This window comes from Coturnix japonica, chromosome 2 (assembly GCF_054131305.1).
Source record: "Coturnix japonica strain WE chromosome 2, WE-NBRP24, whole genome shotgun sequence".
Taxonomy (NCBI): Eukaryota; Metazoa; Chordata; class Aves; order Galliformes; family Phasianidae; genus Coturnix; species Coturnix japonica.
Genome location: NC_140664.1, coordinates 31,524,707 through 31,539,216, shown reverse-complemented (window position 1 = coordinate 31,539,216; position 14,510 = coordinate 31,524,707). Strand labels below are relative to the sequence as shown.

General features: G+C 43.0%; 1 protein-coding gene across 1 annotated transcript in view; it reads right to left on the bottom strand.

The window, feature by feature from the left end:
- The window catches only part of CYP7B1 (cytochrome P450 family 7 subfamily B member 1), a gene marked incomplete at its 3' end in the record, with an annotated part of 117,432 nt that extends 104,949 nt beyond the window's left edge, over positions 1 to 12,483 (bottom strand). Inside the window, 1 exon segment of the mRNA NM_001323207.1 lies at positions 12,323 to 12,483. Coding sequence (NP_001310136.1) covers positions 12,323 to 12,417 — 95 coding nt within the window. The 5' untranslated portion in view covers positions 12,418 to 12,483.
- Between the last annotated feature and the right edge of the window lie 2,027 nt (positions 12,484 to 14,510).

Genomic DNA, 14,510 nt, shown 5'->3' with positions numbered 1-14,510 from the left:
GAGATGTATTATGGCCAGCTTGCAGGTTTCATCCCATCAGCTGAGGGGTATAAATCCTACACAAGGAGATCAGAGGGGAAATAAAGGGCAATTAGAGGCAGTGGACGTTAAGAAGACACTCATATCCACTGACAGCAATGTTGAGGATCCAGAAGGAATTGCCAGGTGACTTACCAACAAAAGCGCTTAATTTTTTTATTGTCATTTTGTCTATGGAAAATCCCCTTACAGGTTCCAGTGTGATAAATGCAATTAGCAAAACCTACTCAAATGAAACAAAGAAGGGTCTCATTAGCCTAGCTTATCCCCTGAGCAGAGCAATGGGAATTGATGAAGACAGTTCCTATTCAATGAAGTGAATTTTGTGAACAGTAAAAAGGAAAAACTGAGAAATCGGGAAAAAAAAACACCCTAATACCTGATGGTAAAATGATATAAAATGCAAAGCCTGCTGAAAAAGGAAAAAGTGACAGATAAAGACATCATCCTTTACTGACATAAATCCAGCATTACTCACCGTCCAATCTCTGTATTCAGGTTATAATGATTATCAGCTGGATTACTGTAGGGCCCAATGACCTTGTTTATACTATAGAATTCAACTTGCTTTCCATATACAGAGCAGTTTTGAGGAATTTAGCATGCAAAGACATGTTTATTGCAGTAGCTTTGACCAGACCAACACTGGAAAATGTAATGGATGACCAGATTCTGTACTGACTTACACAATTCATACTTCAGCTGAGATGCAACTCATCTGTCCCTTCTATGGTCTTGAGAAATGAGCTGACTAGCAGGGACAGGAAAGACTTTCCTTATTGCTTTTAAGGAGATGACTCCATGTATGCCACAAAGAGTAAAAAGAAGTATTCAGTGGGGTTGAATCTGTAGCTACATCTGGTTGGAGTGGCTGATATTCTAAATAGGATATGATCAAATGATCAATGGTAGCAAAAGCAGGGGTCTTGTCACCTGGAGCATTTGTTCCTGTCCCATGATAAAAGCTATGGGAGATGGCCATGTTGTGCACGTGTGGGAATCCCAGGGCAGCCTTCACTCTGGACCATTACCACAGACCATGCAAGGACTTCCATCTTCCTGCCATCTCTAACAGTTCAGTCCTGTGCTGAGAACGGAACCAGCTGTGAAATCTTTATTTGGATGACTACTAAGGGACCAAAACTGTGCCTGCAGAGGACTTTCCTAACGCTGCCAATGCTATGAAAATATACAGCTGTAAGTGTACTGTTGTTTGGGATTTTTTTCACGTGGTCTGGTAATAGAAACCATCTGACATTCCAGATCACCACCTTACATTCATGCTGAAAACAATTAAAACAAGAAAAAACATATTAAGCTTTCACTTTGGGGAAATGAACCAGAGCACTACAGTTCAAGTTGCTATCCCTTTCATTTCTATTGAATATCACGCATTTGGAACTCTAGAAATGTAAAACACATATTCTTGGCTCCTAAACAATACTCTCAGAGGCATTATTAATAACAAGATACACTGAAATAGAGTACAAAACAAACAAGACCTTTTAGTATTTCAATTTAAAAAATGAAACATTCGTTCATCTGGTCCCATCTGAATTGGCTCTGTTTTTTATAGCTTTGGTTAAGAAAACTTAATTGCTCTTCTGCTTTTCACCAAAACAAGAAAGCATCCAGTGCAGAGACCACAGACCAGCAGCAGGCAGTACAGGTAGAGTGATCCATACGAATGCCCTTGGAATGGGGAGAAAGTATACACAGAAATCCATAATAACTTGGTAACATGCCAGGGGGACCCGTCTGCACCTATCAGCAAGAATCACCATGAAATGCAAACTATTTATTTTTAACAGCAGTACACAGTACTTTGAACAGGATATGGCCCGAAATACTTGCTGGGGCAACCTTAGGCCTCTTTCACCTTTCAATTAAAACTTTTCACTATTTAAAAGGACACACCATCCACTCATGATACTAGATTCACCCCTCTTTCTTCAAGTAAGGAGAGAAAGATAAGGTTAACCAGCAGCACAAACTGTGGGATGAGCACTGGACTACTCATCAATCCCAGGGCTTTCAGGAGGAAAAAATAAACCAAAGAGGCCATCTTCCCATACACAATTTTGTTTAGATACAGTTTAGTTTAGCTGATGCAGGAGTCGCAGCAGTTGCTTAGACTATGGAGAAAGTGAGACTGGATGAGTCCCAATAACTGTTTTATTGGAAGCCTCTTTTTGAGTGCAAAATACAAAGCAATGTCCTACTCCTCCAAATGAGATCACCAAGCTGGGAAGCTCAAACTTTCCCTTGAGCCCATCAGATTCTCAGCACTGCCTGTTTTAACTTCTTAGCATGGCAGAGCCAATGGAAGTGATACACGCAGCTTTATTTTGAAGTCTTTATAATAACAGTCTTTTAAGGCTCTAAATCTTTCATGTCTGATATGGTTCTACCTGAGGAAATCCACAGGTTATGAAATAATTCTTTCTCTTCTAAGTAGGATCTAGCAGCATTTTCACTATATTGGATGCAAGAAACCAAACAGCTTACAGAAAAAAAAAAAATCGCTCTTTCACATATGCAAGATTTCTTTTCTTGAAGCTTAATTACCATTTTTTCTATCTTGGAGCAGCAATGCCAGAAATTCAGCTGTCTGTTCAACCACAAACCAGACATTGCGCAAGCAGCTGTTTCCCAAGCCACTGAACAGTGACACAGGCAAACTCTCTAGTCCTGCTGTGAGCAACTCTGTTGCTTCTTAGTGGTGACAGATAATTCAACCCGGCTTTAAAGGATATTAAAAGCAAGCTGCAGGGACACAGACTTCAAATTTCCCTCACTGAGTCCTCAAGAGGAGTCCCAGATCTGAACTCTCCTTGCTGCACTTCAGAACCTGGAAATTAGTCATTATCGGTCACACACACTGTAATAGCAACTGCTACTGAAAGGTCCCAAACATCTTTTACATACTATCGTGCACAATATTTCATCATCACATACACACAACTACGCCCTGTTGCTACTGAGTACCTCAGACATACATTCTAGAGGCAAAAAGATCACCAAGTATACTCCTGTCCTCCCAATACATTCATTCTTCCTCCCCCTCTTTATTTTTTTGCCCAAATATCAATTCTGCAGGTTCATCACATTTTACAGTTAGTTCCTGGATGAGTCCCGAACTGAGAGACATTTTCACTTCTTGCACAGCTGCTCCTTTTCAAAAAGAATCACATATAAAAACCATAGTGCAGGGTCTGGCGACATGCCTCGCCCTCAGCTGTATGGCTGAGAAGTCAGCAATTGAAGTAAAACATTTATCGGGCTGAATGCTAACAGATATTCAAAAATCTTTTAAAAACTTGAAAAGATTCCATCCAAGAACATAACAGAAGTTTTCAAAATGTATAAGGAAGAAATGTAGCGCGCTGGATACTTTTCACAGGTGATGATACCAAAACAAAAGCAAACATTACACAGAGAGGCTTTTTTGGTCTGAATGAAGTATAGGTCTGAGATGAGTAAGTATCACAGATCAATACTTGAACAACTGAAGGAAAAAAAAATATACCTTGTTACCAACTCCACCATTTAAGCCAGCTTCAGAGAAGCTTCTCTAACAAGAGTCCTGAAGCTTCTCATACTGAAAAACTACCTGGTAAGAAATAGAATAGCTGTGACCTACCTCATACCAGAAGCTCTGAAGTGCTACTGTAACCTCCAGAACCAGGCCAGCGCTGAAGAGGACATCAGGAAACAGTACTTTCCAGCCACAGAAGCAATGACCAAATGCTACTGTAGCATCAGTTGAGTGGACAAAAATGTTGGGTAGCACAAAATGAGATACAGGAGGTTGTCCTTCCTTTGGCCAGCATCTTTCTTCGGTTATGCAGAATAGAGGATAGAAAGTATCTGAAGTTACAATCATTTTCTTTGGAGCCCTATTAGAATGTTAGACACCATCTCTTTGAAGTATTCAGAGACTAAAGTATTACACCATGACAAAGGGGCAAATCCACCCCCATTCTGGCACGTATACAAAGGGAAAGTACAAAAAGACTGAAATACTGACTTCTCAGGAACTTCATTTTAATCACAAATTCCCTGCACTTTCTGTCTACTTTGCTTCAGCAGCAGCAGTTTCTCTCGTTAAGAAATATGCAGGCTCCTTTTTTTTTTTTTTTCTTTTCTTTTTAAGCTAATTACTTTCAGAGCTAATAACTGCAAAATTCCTGCAATGCTCACACAGCATTGAAACGAGACCTTTTTTTTTACTAAGTACTTCATTACTTAAGAAGGTAATCAAAGTGTGGCAATTTTCTGTGATCTTTTTTTTTTTTCCTGTGTCACTCAAAAAATATCCTCTCTTTTTAGTTGAGGCCAGTGATTCATAACAACCATTCAGGAAATACCTGGGGATGGGCCTTCTGAAAAGCACAGAGCTTGGATGAGGAAGGAACAGGCCAGTAATGAGTTTGCTGGTTTGCTGGGAAGCCACAGAAGATTAGATAGGCAACCACACTCAGCAGTGCTCCCTTCTCTCGGCGACCAGGAGTAGGTGGACTCAAGGAACTCCATGAGTGCAGAGAGAGGCTATCAGGAAGGAATACAAGGAGCTGGTGGAAAAAACACCCATACTCACTCTGGCAGAATGCTGGGATGTCACAGAGCACCAAGGAGATGCTTTGTCAACTTCCCACTGTAGCCACAACCATGAAGGATGCGGTGTTGCAATCTGGGTGTTCAACACAGCATCAGAAAGGGTCAAACATGAGACTGAGAGGGATGCTATTCTAACATCCCCATGTTAGCTTCATTGTGCCCATCTGTTCTTCCTTCACCTGCCTGCGCAGGGCTTCAGCAAGGCACCCTGCTAAGGCACCATGCAATATTCTCCCAGATAACAGATACACATCCACTGCGTTCAGCTAGAACCTCCTACTGCCAGGCCTCCAGCATGGAAGAGAATTTTCTTTCAGAACATTAGAATATTGATTAGGAAACTACAACATTAAATCACTAGAAGCACAACCATCGGATTTTTTTTTTCTTTTTTTTTTTTTTTTTCTTTTTTTTTCTGATTTGAATTAAGAATAGAAAGTACGAGCAGTGAGGAGGAAACAAGATATGTTCTATATAAGAGCCAAGATTTTTTTTCCTGACATGTGCCAAACAAAGAGAAGAAACAGAAGAATCTGGCACCATTAAAAACAGTTTGTGGAGAAAGGAACTGAATATCTACAGCCAAGCTCCATGTGGTTTGTAAAGAGGAAACTTTTGTTTTATGGGACTCTCAGGCAGCCAAAATTCTCCCAGACGGCGTGCAAATGGATATTAGCCTTAAAACCTACACGCATCTTGTAGAAGAATCAGTAAATGGATGGGAAAGAAAAGGAATACTGCTAAAGTTTTAAATCGGAATTCAAAATCTGCCTTGTGGCTTATAAAGTTAGTTTACCAGACAGCTATAATGTCATATATGGTAAGTGTGTTGGAAAGGAAATGCAGGAAGTTAAAACATGAAACTAGAAGTCAGGAAAATGAGTTCCAGCCCTGGCTCCACTACCAAGCAGCTCTATAAAGCTTGGATAAAAGAGAAGAAGATTGCCAACTTAAATGTGAGATTTTCCTTAACTTCTCATAGTATATTAACATTGCACTAACGCTGCTTCTTTTAGCTTCTATATTTTCCCCAGCTCCACAGCATTCCTAGAACTAAGCTAAAGAAGTGATTTGCCAGAGCTCTAAGAACAGTTACATTACCTGAACAAAATAAGCCTTGTCCAATTTCTTAATCTGAGTACCTGACCGAAATATAAATAAGTAAGTAAATAAATAAATAGAATGATTCTCATAACTGAGCAAAACACTTAAGCAGCTGACATGACCCAACAGCCTAGCTGACTATTCTGACAAAATATAGCATTTCTGGCTTACAATAGTAATTAGAACTTGTATCTGAGCATACAGGTTAACAGGAACGGACAGGCAGCAGTTCTTTGATACATATTGAATGGTTATACCATGGAAGAAGGTTTTCTGCCAAAAGATTCTTTTCCAACAACAACCGGTGACCCATGTGAAGCACTTGGCTATGCTATTTGTAAATCGAGAGGACAGCACGCTGACCTCCAGCTTGCAGTTGAGGTACTGAGGCAGACCGGCAGGTTCTGGACACATCCTGGTCCATACATCCCACCGAAAAACATTCTCACTGCAGGAGTTAACAGGCCCAGGAGGCTCTGTGGGTCTGGGCACACACCTGCCTTGAAGTAGCCAGAGAATAGAGATTTCGACTTGTAATGCCAATGATAAAAATGCATTAGGCGGCAGTTTTCACCATCATGCTTTAGGGAAAAGCAGTTAATACCTTCTGTAAGGGGTCCTGGATACCCTGCTCTGAGTGTCATTGACAGAGCAGGGGTTGGCCCAGATGGCCTCAAGGTCCCTGCCAACCTCAATCTCTCTGTGGATCTGTGATAAAGGGATTAAGTTTTGCTCTTTTTTTCTTTGCTTTATGTATAACATTTCAGCTAATTTACTAACTAGTGTTGGTTTTCCTTCTCTGAGTATAGTAGTAAGCCTGAATCGAATTTTTGAAGCAGTCCATTTTGCACTCTGTATTTGCTTGGATTTGCCTTGTAGGCAACTTCAGGGTTTAGTTGTTCGGTACTGCCTGTAAGCTAAGTGCAATTCTGTACAGTGCTCTAGATGGATGCTCCATGCTTCATATTTCACTGGAATAACAAAAAGAACTAAAATCAGTTCCCTTTAATTCACACACTTCGCTTTTATTTTTTCTAAACAATAATGAACAGGAGAAAGCAAAACTGAAAAAGAAACTGGGGAAGAAAAAAAAAATGAAAGAAAGGAAAAGATTATTGGCATTTTCCACAAAAACACTGGAAGGAAAAATCGTTGAAAAAGTGAAAACCACTGCATGTTAGAAAGAAATCTGAAGCAAGCAGTTCTGACAACCACTGAATATATCTCTGTCTTTCCACCCCATACATTTACCAGAGTGGCATCTATTGATGCACTCTAGACACTAATCAAGACCAGACCAGGAACAAACTAAAGCAGAACAACCCCTGACAAAGTAGGTCAAGAAAACTGGGAGGGAAGAGAAACTGTTGCTAGGTGGCAGTGTACCTTAAGCAAAGAACACTGTAAATCATAGATTATTGAAAAGTTGGTAGTCTGCTAAAGTACGTGTCATCTTCAGTGTCATCTTCAAAGCCTTGGCTGGAAACAGAACCCAAAATGTACACGCTACACAGACAATGTTTCAAAGTAGTGCTGGAAAACACTAAGAAAACCTGTCTTGGGACACACTATTATGAAAGACCCACTTGATAATGGTTCTCCAGGTCAATAGTGCAAGCAGAGAGCTCAAAAGCCAGTGAACTGAGTCTTGTATGCCTTGAGAAGACAACGGGTTTTCTGACGCCATTTTAATCAACCCTTGCTAACTTTAGACTGAAGATAAAAGCAGAGAAATTAGCTTTTACTACAGAGTGGCATGGCGGTGAAGTCTATGTAGAAAACCCAAGAGCACTAGAGAGAAATAAAGGTCTTTTTTTTTTAAAGAAAGGTTATTTTAAGTAACATAATTGCTATTTTTTTCCCTTGAATAGTTTTGCTCTTCAGTCCTAATCTTTTCAAAATGGAAACAGGTAAGAGTGGGCAATGAAATTTAGCAAAGAGGTCATAAAACACATGCGCTCTGTATAATGCTAACAAGGAGGATGGAGGAAAAGGTCAATGTAGAAAGCCAAAGTAAGAAAGGAGAAGGTACATTTTTCTGATATCCTATCTGTCCTTCCTGATGTTCTCTCCAACAGAAAACTACCTTAACATATTGCCTAAATTAGCAGAAGTGGTAAAAAAGACAGGCTGATGACATCTTGTGAACTACAATTCACTTGGTAAGAGAGCTGTTAGCAAGCTCACAGCTTGTCACAGAGAAGGATAAGATGTTCTTGAAGGCAAAGATGGAATCTACATTCTTTTTGACAATAACTATATGGGTTCAAGAGAGCAATTAAAAAAAAATAGATGAATATTGCAGTATGTATTTGAGGTAATTAAGAGGACAGAATAAAGGACAGAAATGAAAGACATCTGACTCCAACAAGGCTTTAAATCCATAGCTCAGACGGTGACAAAATTCTGTCTGATAAATTTATCAAGTATTTCTTCTCACATTAGGTCTGATCTACTATATTTTCAAGGTTTTTAGATACCATGTTCTGACCCAAGCAGCCAAAAAAGTAGGCATCAACTCAAGCTAGAAGAAGCAGAACCCTTATGTGTGACATTTGGAGCCAACCCCTGTTGATCTTAGGGGTGCTTCCCTGATTTCAGCACATCACTGCTGGAAGACAAGCAGGAGCTGCCTTCACCTGCGGTGCCACCTCCCACTCCGTGAGACTGCACACAGTCAGTGCAAAAACAGTTTGAAAACAAAAAAGCAACATAAAGCTGAAGCTGACTTAGCCACTTCATGAACATAAGAGGGAATAATTTGCAGGCTAGGATGCCGACAGGTTTTGCCATAGCAGGAATACTTTCAAGGGATGCACAAAAAGGAAGCTGTCTGGAGGAAACACATCCCCAGCAAACAGCCTGGATATGCCCTTCTTAATGAACCAGTAAGAGGGAGATCTTTTTGTAGCACACAGAAGGCAATGAGCCTTAGCTGACAGTGAAGTTTAACTCAAAATTTTCTGTGATTAAGGAAACTTTTGTTCTACTTCTGTTTCTTCGCCATCTGTGATACGAAACCTGGCAAAGACTCCAATTAGTTCCCTTTGTGTTATTACTGCCACCAGCACTCAAATGATAAACATTTATGCAAAAGGAAATTCCTCTGCATTTCTTTCTGTCTCTAAACAGTGGATGTAAATACTTTAGTAAGAAAACTTGTACTGAGCTCACCCCTGAAATCTGGTAACACTGGATTACACCAAAGGCACTGCAGATAAATGTAGTAACAGGTTAAGACAATACAACACTTCTCCTAACAAAATCTTTGGTATAGTAATGAGCACACAGCCTGAAAGTGAATGAATCTGAAACACCTCATGCCATGAAAGATGAAATCCTGTGATGCCTACTGAAGGAATCCAGGGACTGATGTGGGGAGTTGTGTTCCTTGAGACACACAGCCCCTTGTAATGCTCTGGAGTTGCAGCTCTAACAGCCTCATCAATTATTCTGCCTGTCCTGAGCTGAGCAAGACTGAGACATCATCCTGCAGAGTAAATGTAACCCAGAGCTCTAAGGCAAGGTTACACTTGGCTGTGTGTATGTACTTAAGCTATCTATTTATATAAGTGTTGTTTATATATACACATTTGACTACTGTAGTGAACCCAGGTAGAAGCCGCACATAGGTGTGGCAAAGATGTTAAATTTGATTCTTCTGGTAATGTTTGTCTAGGTACCTGAAACATGAGAAGCAATCCCATTACACAGAATGAGTATATCAGTATAAGCACACCAACATTATACAAGATATTCAGTTTTATAATAATACCTGCATAAGTGAAGTAGCAACATTTTCTACAATGTAGGCAAGCTCTGCAAAACCAAATTGTTTATGTCTCAGTCTAAGTGGGTATGTTCCATGCCAGGGCTACAGTCTATGCCTTAGGCATTTATTCATGCATTATTTTGCCAACAGTCACCTCTTCTATGTCGACAGGTTCCCAGGTATCTCCTGTGTATGCCTGAGCAAGAGGGAGACAGCCCAGCCTGCTATTGGGATTAGTACATTCAAATATGAGATAAGGAGAGAAGAATCTGACAGTTGGAGGAAATGTGGAGGTAGAGACACAAATAAATCACAGAATCATAGAACAGCTTGAGTTGGAATGAACACTGGAAGGCCATCTAGCCCAATTCCCCTGCATTGAACAGAAACACTTAAAGCTACATCAGGTTGTTCAAAGCCCCATCCAGTCTGACCTTGAGTGTTTCCAGAGACAGGGCACTTACCACATCTCTGTTTCAGTGCCTCACCACCCTCACTGTAAATAACTTCTTTCTTATATCCAATCTAAATCTCACTTTTAGTTTGAAACCATTTCCTCTTGATCCATCACAACAGACTGTCTGTCCCCTTCATCCTTTAGATACAGAAAAACCACTTGATAGCTCACCCCAGAGCCTTCTCTCCTCCAGGCAGCTCAGGGTCAGACACACACAAGGGCAAGCTACAAAACCGCCCTAAATCCGAGGTGCACAAACTTAACCTTGTCCCCAGGTTTTAGCATACTGCAGCCTTAGCATGCTTTTCCATACTGCAAAGCAGAAGGCAGCCAGGCTGCTGACAGGCATCTCTCAAGACCACACACAATTTCTCTTCTTCCCTCATGCTAAAAAGGAAAAAAAAGAAAAAAAGAACATCTCCTTGGGGCAGGACAGCACTGTTAGCAGCAGTGCCTTATGCCATGGATTGTACTGCACAGAGGTTGATGGGTTTTTCCATGTTTTATTTCCAGTTGCTTATGAGCTGTTGCTTTGTATACTTGTTAGACAAACAGCATGGGATTTACATGATTACTTTATTAATCACATAGCCATTTGGTTTTCAGGGCAAGACAGCAGGCCTTCTTGCTGAGGCCTCCTGTATAATATCATTTTGTTGCGCAACAAACATCCAAACAATTGTACTACAGACTCCATAGAAATGACTTCAAGAACTCTATAAACACTAGGGTTATGAAAATAACCCAAAATGGGTTCTTTGGCTCTTTTTTACCTACCATCCACATCTGTCTGAAAACCTAACAGTAAGGAGCTTCACCTGCTTCCATTCCCAAAACTTCAGCCTATTACAATTCTGCTAGCATTTCTATGAATAGCAGCATTTCTACAAATGTTAGCAGCTGAGTCGATGCGACAGCACCTAACCCCAAAATATACCCACTGCAGTTTGCCATGACCATGTCTTCACTCCCGTGCCAAGCTCGTTTAGGGAGTTCAACCTGCAGAAAACTAAACCTGTCAAAAAAATGAAGAGCTTTCTGTTGGCTTTCCTTGCAGAACCGGCTCAGGGAGGCTGAGAGAGGCACAGGAGATGACCCCACTCTAACGCTCAGAGAGGTTTCTTCCCTGCACACTTACAAGATGGGTTGGGCTCCCCATTTCAAAGCAGAAACATCATGGCGCTAACCCACCTCTGTTACACTCAGTGACCAAACGCCTTCTGAGCTCGACATGAGAAAATTCATGATTTCAATATTTCCTTACAACACACATTCCCGAAGTTACACTTGGTCTAAAGGCTGCCACACTGACCTTTTTTTACCATTCTTAAGATGTATGACAACTACTTTTTTTTTTGCCCTTGTACATTTGCTACGCCTTCCAGAGCTTCTAATGACCTGAAAAAGTAACTATTATTTAAGAATTACATTTATTATTCACTATGAATATTATGTGATTAAAAAGAAGAGAACTCCAGACTCTCCATTCCTAACTCCTTCTCTCCCCAAGTCTTTACATCCATTTATTCTTCAGCCATGTGAGAGGAGCTGATGCTGGAGAACATCACTGAATCATAGAATCACAAGGTTGGAAAGGACCTACAAAATCATCTAGTCCAACTGTCAAATATGAGCAACACAAGGGACACATGGGAGGAGGTTTGTTATAAGGACTGGTCAGAAGCAGCTTCCAGGTCGTGTTTCATGCTCCCTCAAAATGTCTTCTGTCTACTTTAAGTATCTGAGATACTTGGAGATACTCTGAGATATTTGAGATACTTTGTCTCCGTGTAACTCCTGAGAAGTGCTGAGGAGCAAACTACAAGCAACACAGTGGGTGACACCTACAAAAGCCGTGAAGATGCGCATCACATCGCTGCTACAGCGTCACACAAAGCTGCCCTCCTCGGAGTGCGGCTGTTGCAATCCAGCACCTCGCTGGAGCAGATTAGCGCAGCGCACCTTGGACTCCGATAGTCCAAGAGCCGCACAGTCCCTTGTGCTACACAGGCCACACAGCGAACAACTTCTCACCACACCACGCACATTCACACTCCAGCCTCAAGGCCACGCGACGAGCTCCCATCCCCATCACCCTCAATCTCATCCCCCCGCTCAGCCCCACATCGCACCACGCGCGGCCGCCGGGCCCCGCCGCTCCCCCGCCGCCCACAGCCGCGGTTCCCCGCCAGGCGCTGATAGGGCTCCTCTCGGCGGAGGGGCGGGCGGAGGGAGCGCGGCCCAATGCGGGGCGCGTAGCCCACCCGCGGTGCCCGCCTCGCAGCCCCGCTCCCCGCGGCTCCCCGGCCCTCTCCCCCCGCTCCGGTTACCTTTTCCTCCTGCACAGCACGCACACGGCCCAGAGCAGCAGCGCGGCGGCGGCCGCCCCGCTGTAGGGGCCGAGCGGCAGCGCTTCGGGGCCCATTCCCCCTCGCTTCTCCTGGCGCCGTTCCGCAGCCCGGGAGCAAAGTTTTGCCCGTCCTCCCGCTCCGTGCGGGAGAGGCGCCCGGCCGGCCGGCCTCCCCGCCCACCCCGCGCCCGGGGGCTGGGTTTGGCTGCTCCCAGCTCAACTTGGCGAGCGGGCACGCCGCGACCCGGCCGGCTCCTCCCCGGGGAGCGTCCCGCCGAGGGGGAGTGGTCGCTCCCGCTCGCCCCGGTGGGAGCCTCGGCAGCGAGGTGGAGGCCGGGCCAGCTGAACGGGCGCCGGGGGGAGGTTGGCTCTGGGAAGGGCTCGGCTTGCCCGTAGGCCGGGCCTCGTGTCCGGCTGTGCCCCTGTGCTCCCAGTGCTGCGCTGGGGCCGTTCGCTGTTGGGGCAGACAACCGGTTTGTGCTCCTCTCTTGTTCATAAAACCTAACGAGGCCCACCTTGAGAGACACCGTGAGAGATGTGGGTAGTGAAGATGTGGCTCTGATGCGCTGCATTAGGTGCCGGAGCCAATTGCCAAGGTATCACTTTGAGTACTCCCAGTCCCACACTGCTAGGGGGGCAGAAATTTGGGGCAACTGAAGATCCCACCTTAACGAAGTGTGAGGGGTGGAGACAGAGTGGGCCAGAAGAACAGTCTGCTTCTGTGACATCAACACTGCGGCTGGGGCATGGCAGAGCCTTGGCAACGCTGGGCAGCACTGCTGTCTGTCTGTCTGTCAGGCTTAGTCAGAACCACAGACATGACACACGATGTGTCTGCAGTTAGACTGAATGCTGACAAGGCAATCTCAGTTGCACACAGTATTACAAATGGCCTCACAATATTCGTTGCTTCCTTACTTCTTGGAGGCATCATGTACAATACTAACTTTCTGAACTGCTCTGTTGTAAGCTTTATTAAAATTTCAGAGGCCCAGGTGTACATCAGCAGTTAAAAAAGGGATTTGGCTACAAACCCCTCCTTACTTCAGCAAATCTCAGTTATAGAGGCCTGGCTCAGATGGCTTGAACTGGGCAACGCTTTGTATCTAATTCCTCAAACATTCCCTTGGATTTTAGTGAAATAGTGAAAAATGCCATTCTGTTCTCTAGAGAAAATACGATTGTTGTGCCTCACACTGAAATAGCTGAGCACTGCTGCTTTGAACCGTCAGCTGCTCTTCCTGAGATCAAACAGTGCACTGCAGTTGGGCAATACAACGCACTGAGAGAAACTGTAAGAAAAACTAACATCTTACTACAGCTCTCTAGGGCTTTTTGTAGGAACTCTGAAATCCCCAGCTCGGGAATCCCAGTGGATTTCTTAGCAACTTATCCTGCTAATTCTTGCAAAATTAGTAATTTAAAACTGAAAGGCATTGCACAGTAACAAGTTAAGCAGTTAACAAATGACCGCTGCTGTGAAAATTCAGTGTTTCGCTTCACTTTGGAGAGCAATATCTGTTCACTTACGAGTACATAGTTACAGCAGCTAGAGTAATCCCTCATCGAGATTCAAAGCTTTGATATGTGACTGCAATAGTTCTGGCAGAGGGTGCAGAAAGGGTTTGGTTGCAACAACGTTTCTTTATTTCCACTGTTTGTTTTTGCCAGAGTTACTATCTCCAATTAATTGCAAATGGAGAAGGAAAAGTAAAACATCACGTGGAAAGAGCAAGATTATCTTTCAAAATGTAGCCTGAAGGATCTAAATAACCTAAGTGCTGGGTAGCCTTCTGTATCAACCTTTTGAAAAGCCCAAAGGGGTAGGTGAAATTCTCCTTTATTAGTAAAGGCCTACGAATTAGAAGCCCAAAGCTGCAAAGTTTTGTGCTTTCCAGAAATAGACTATCCCAGTGCAGCTCTGTCTGGATGGTATTTGCACATAACACGCACAAGTAAAATTATAATAGATATATTCATACAAACTGGCATCTCAGTGGACGGCATAAAGAGGGTTTGGCTGAATAGTTCATTTTAACACAGATGTAGCAGAAAAGAGATATATTCAATTTCCAAGAGGTGAAAACCTAGTCTTACAGTGATAAGGGCTAGTACTGAAAAATTATGCTTAAGAACTGGAAGGTTTTTTGGCTATTATGAGGTCTTTA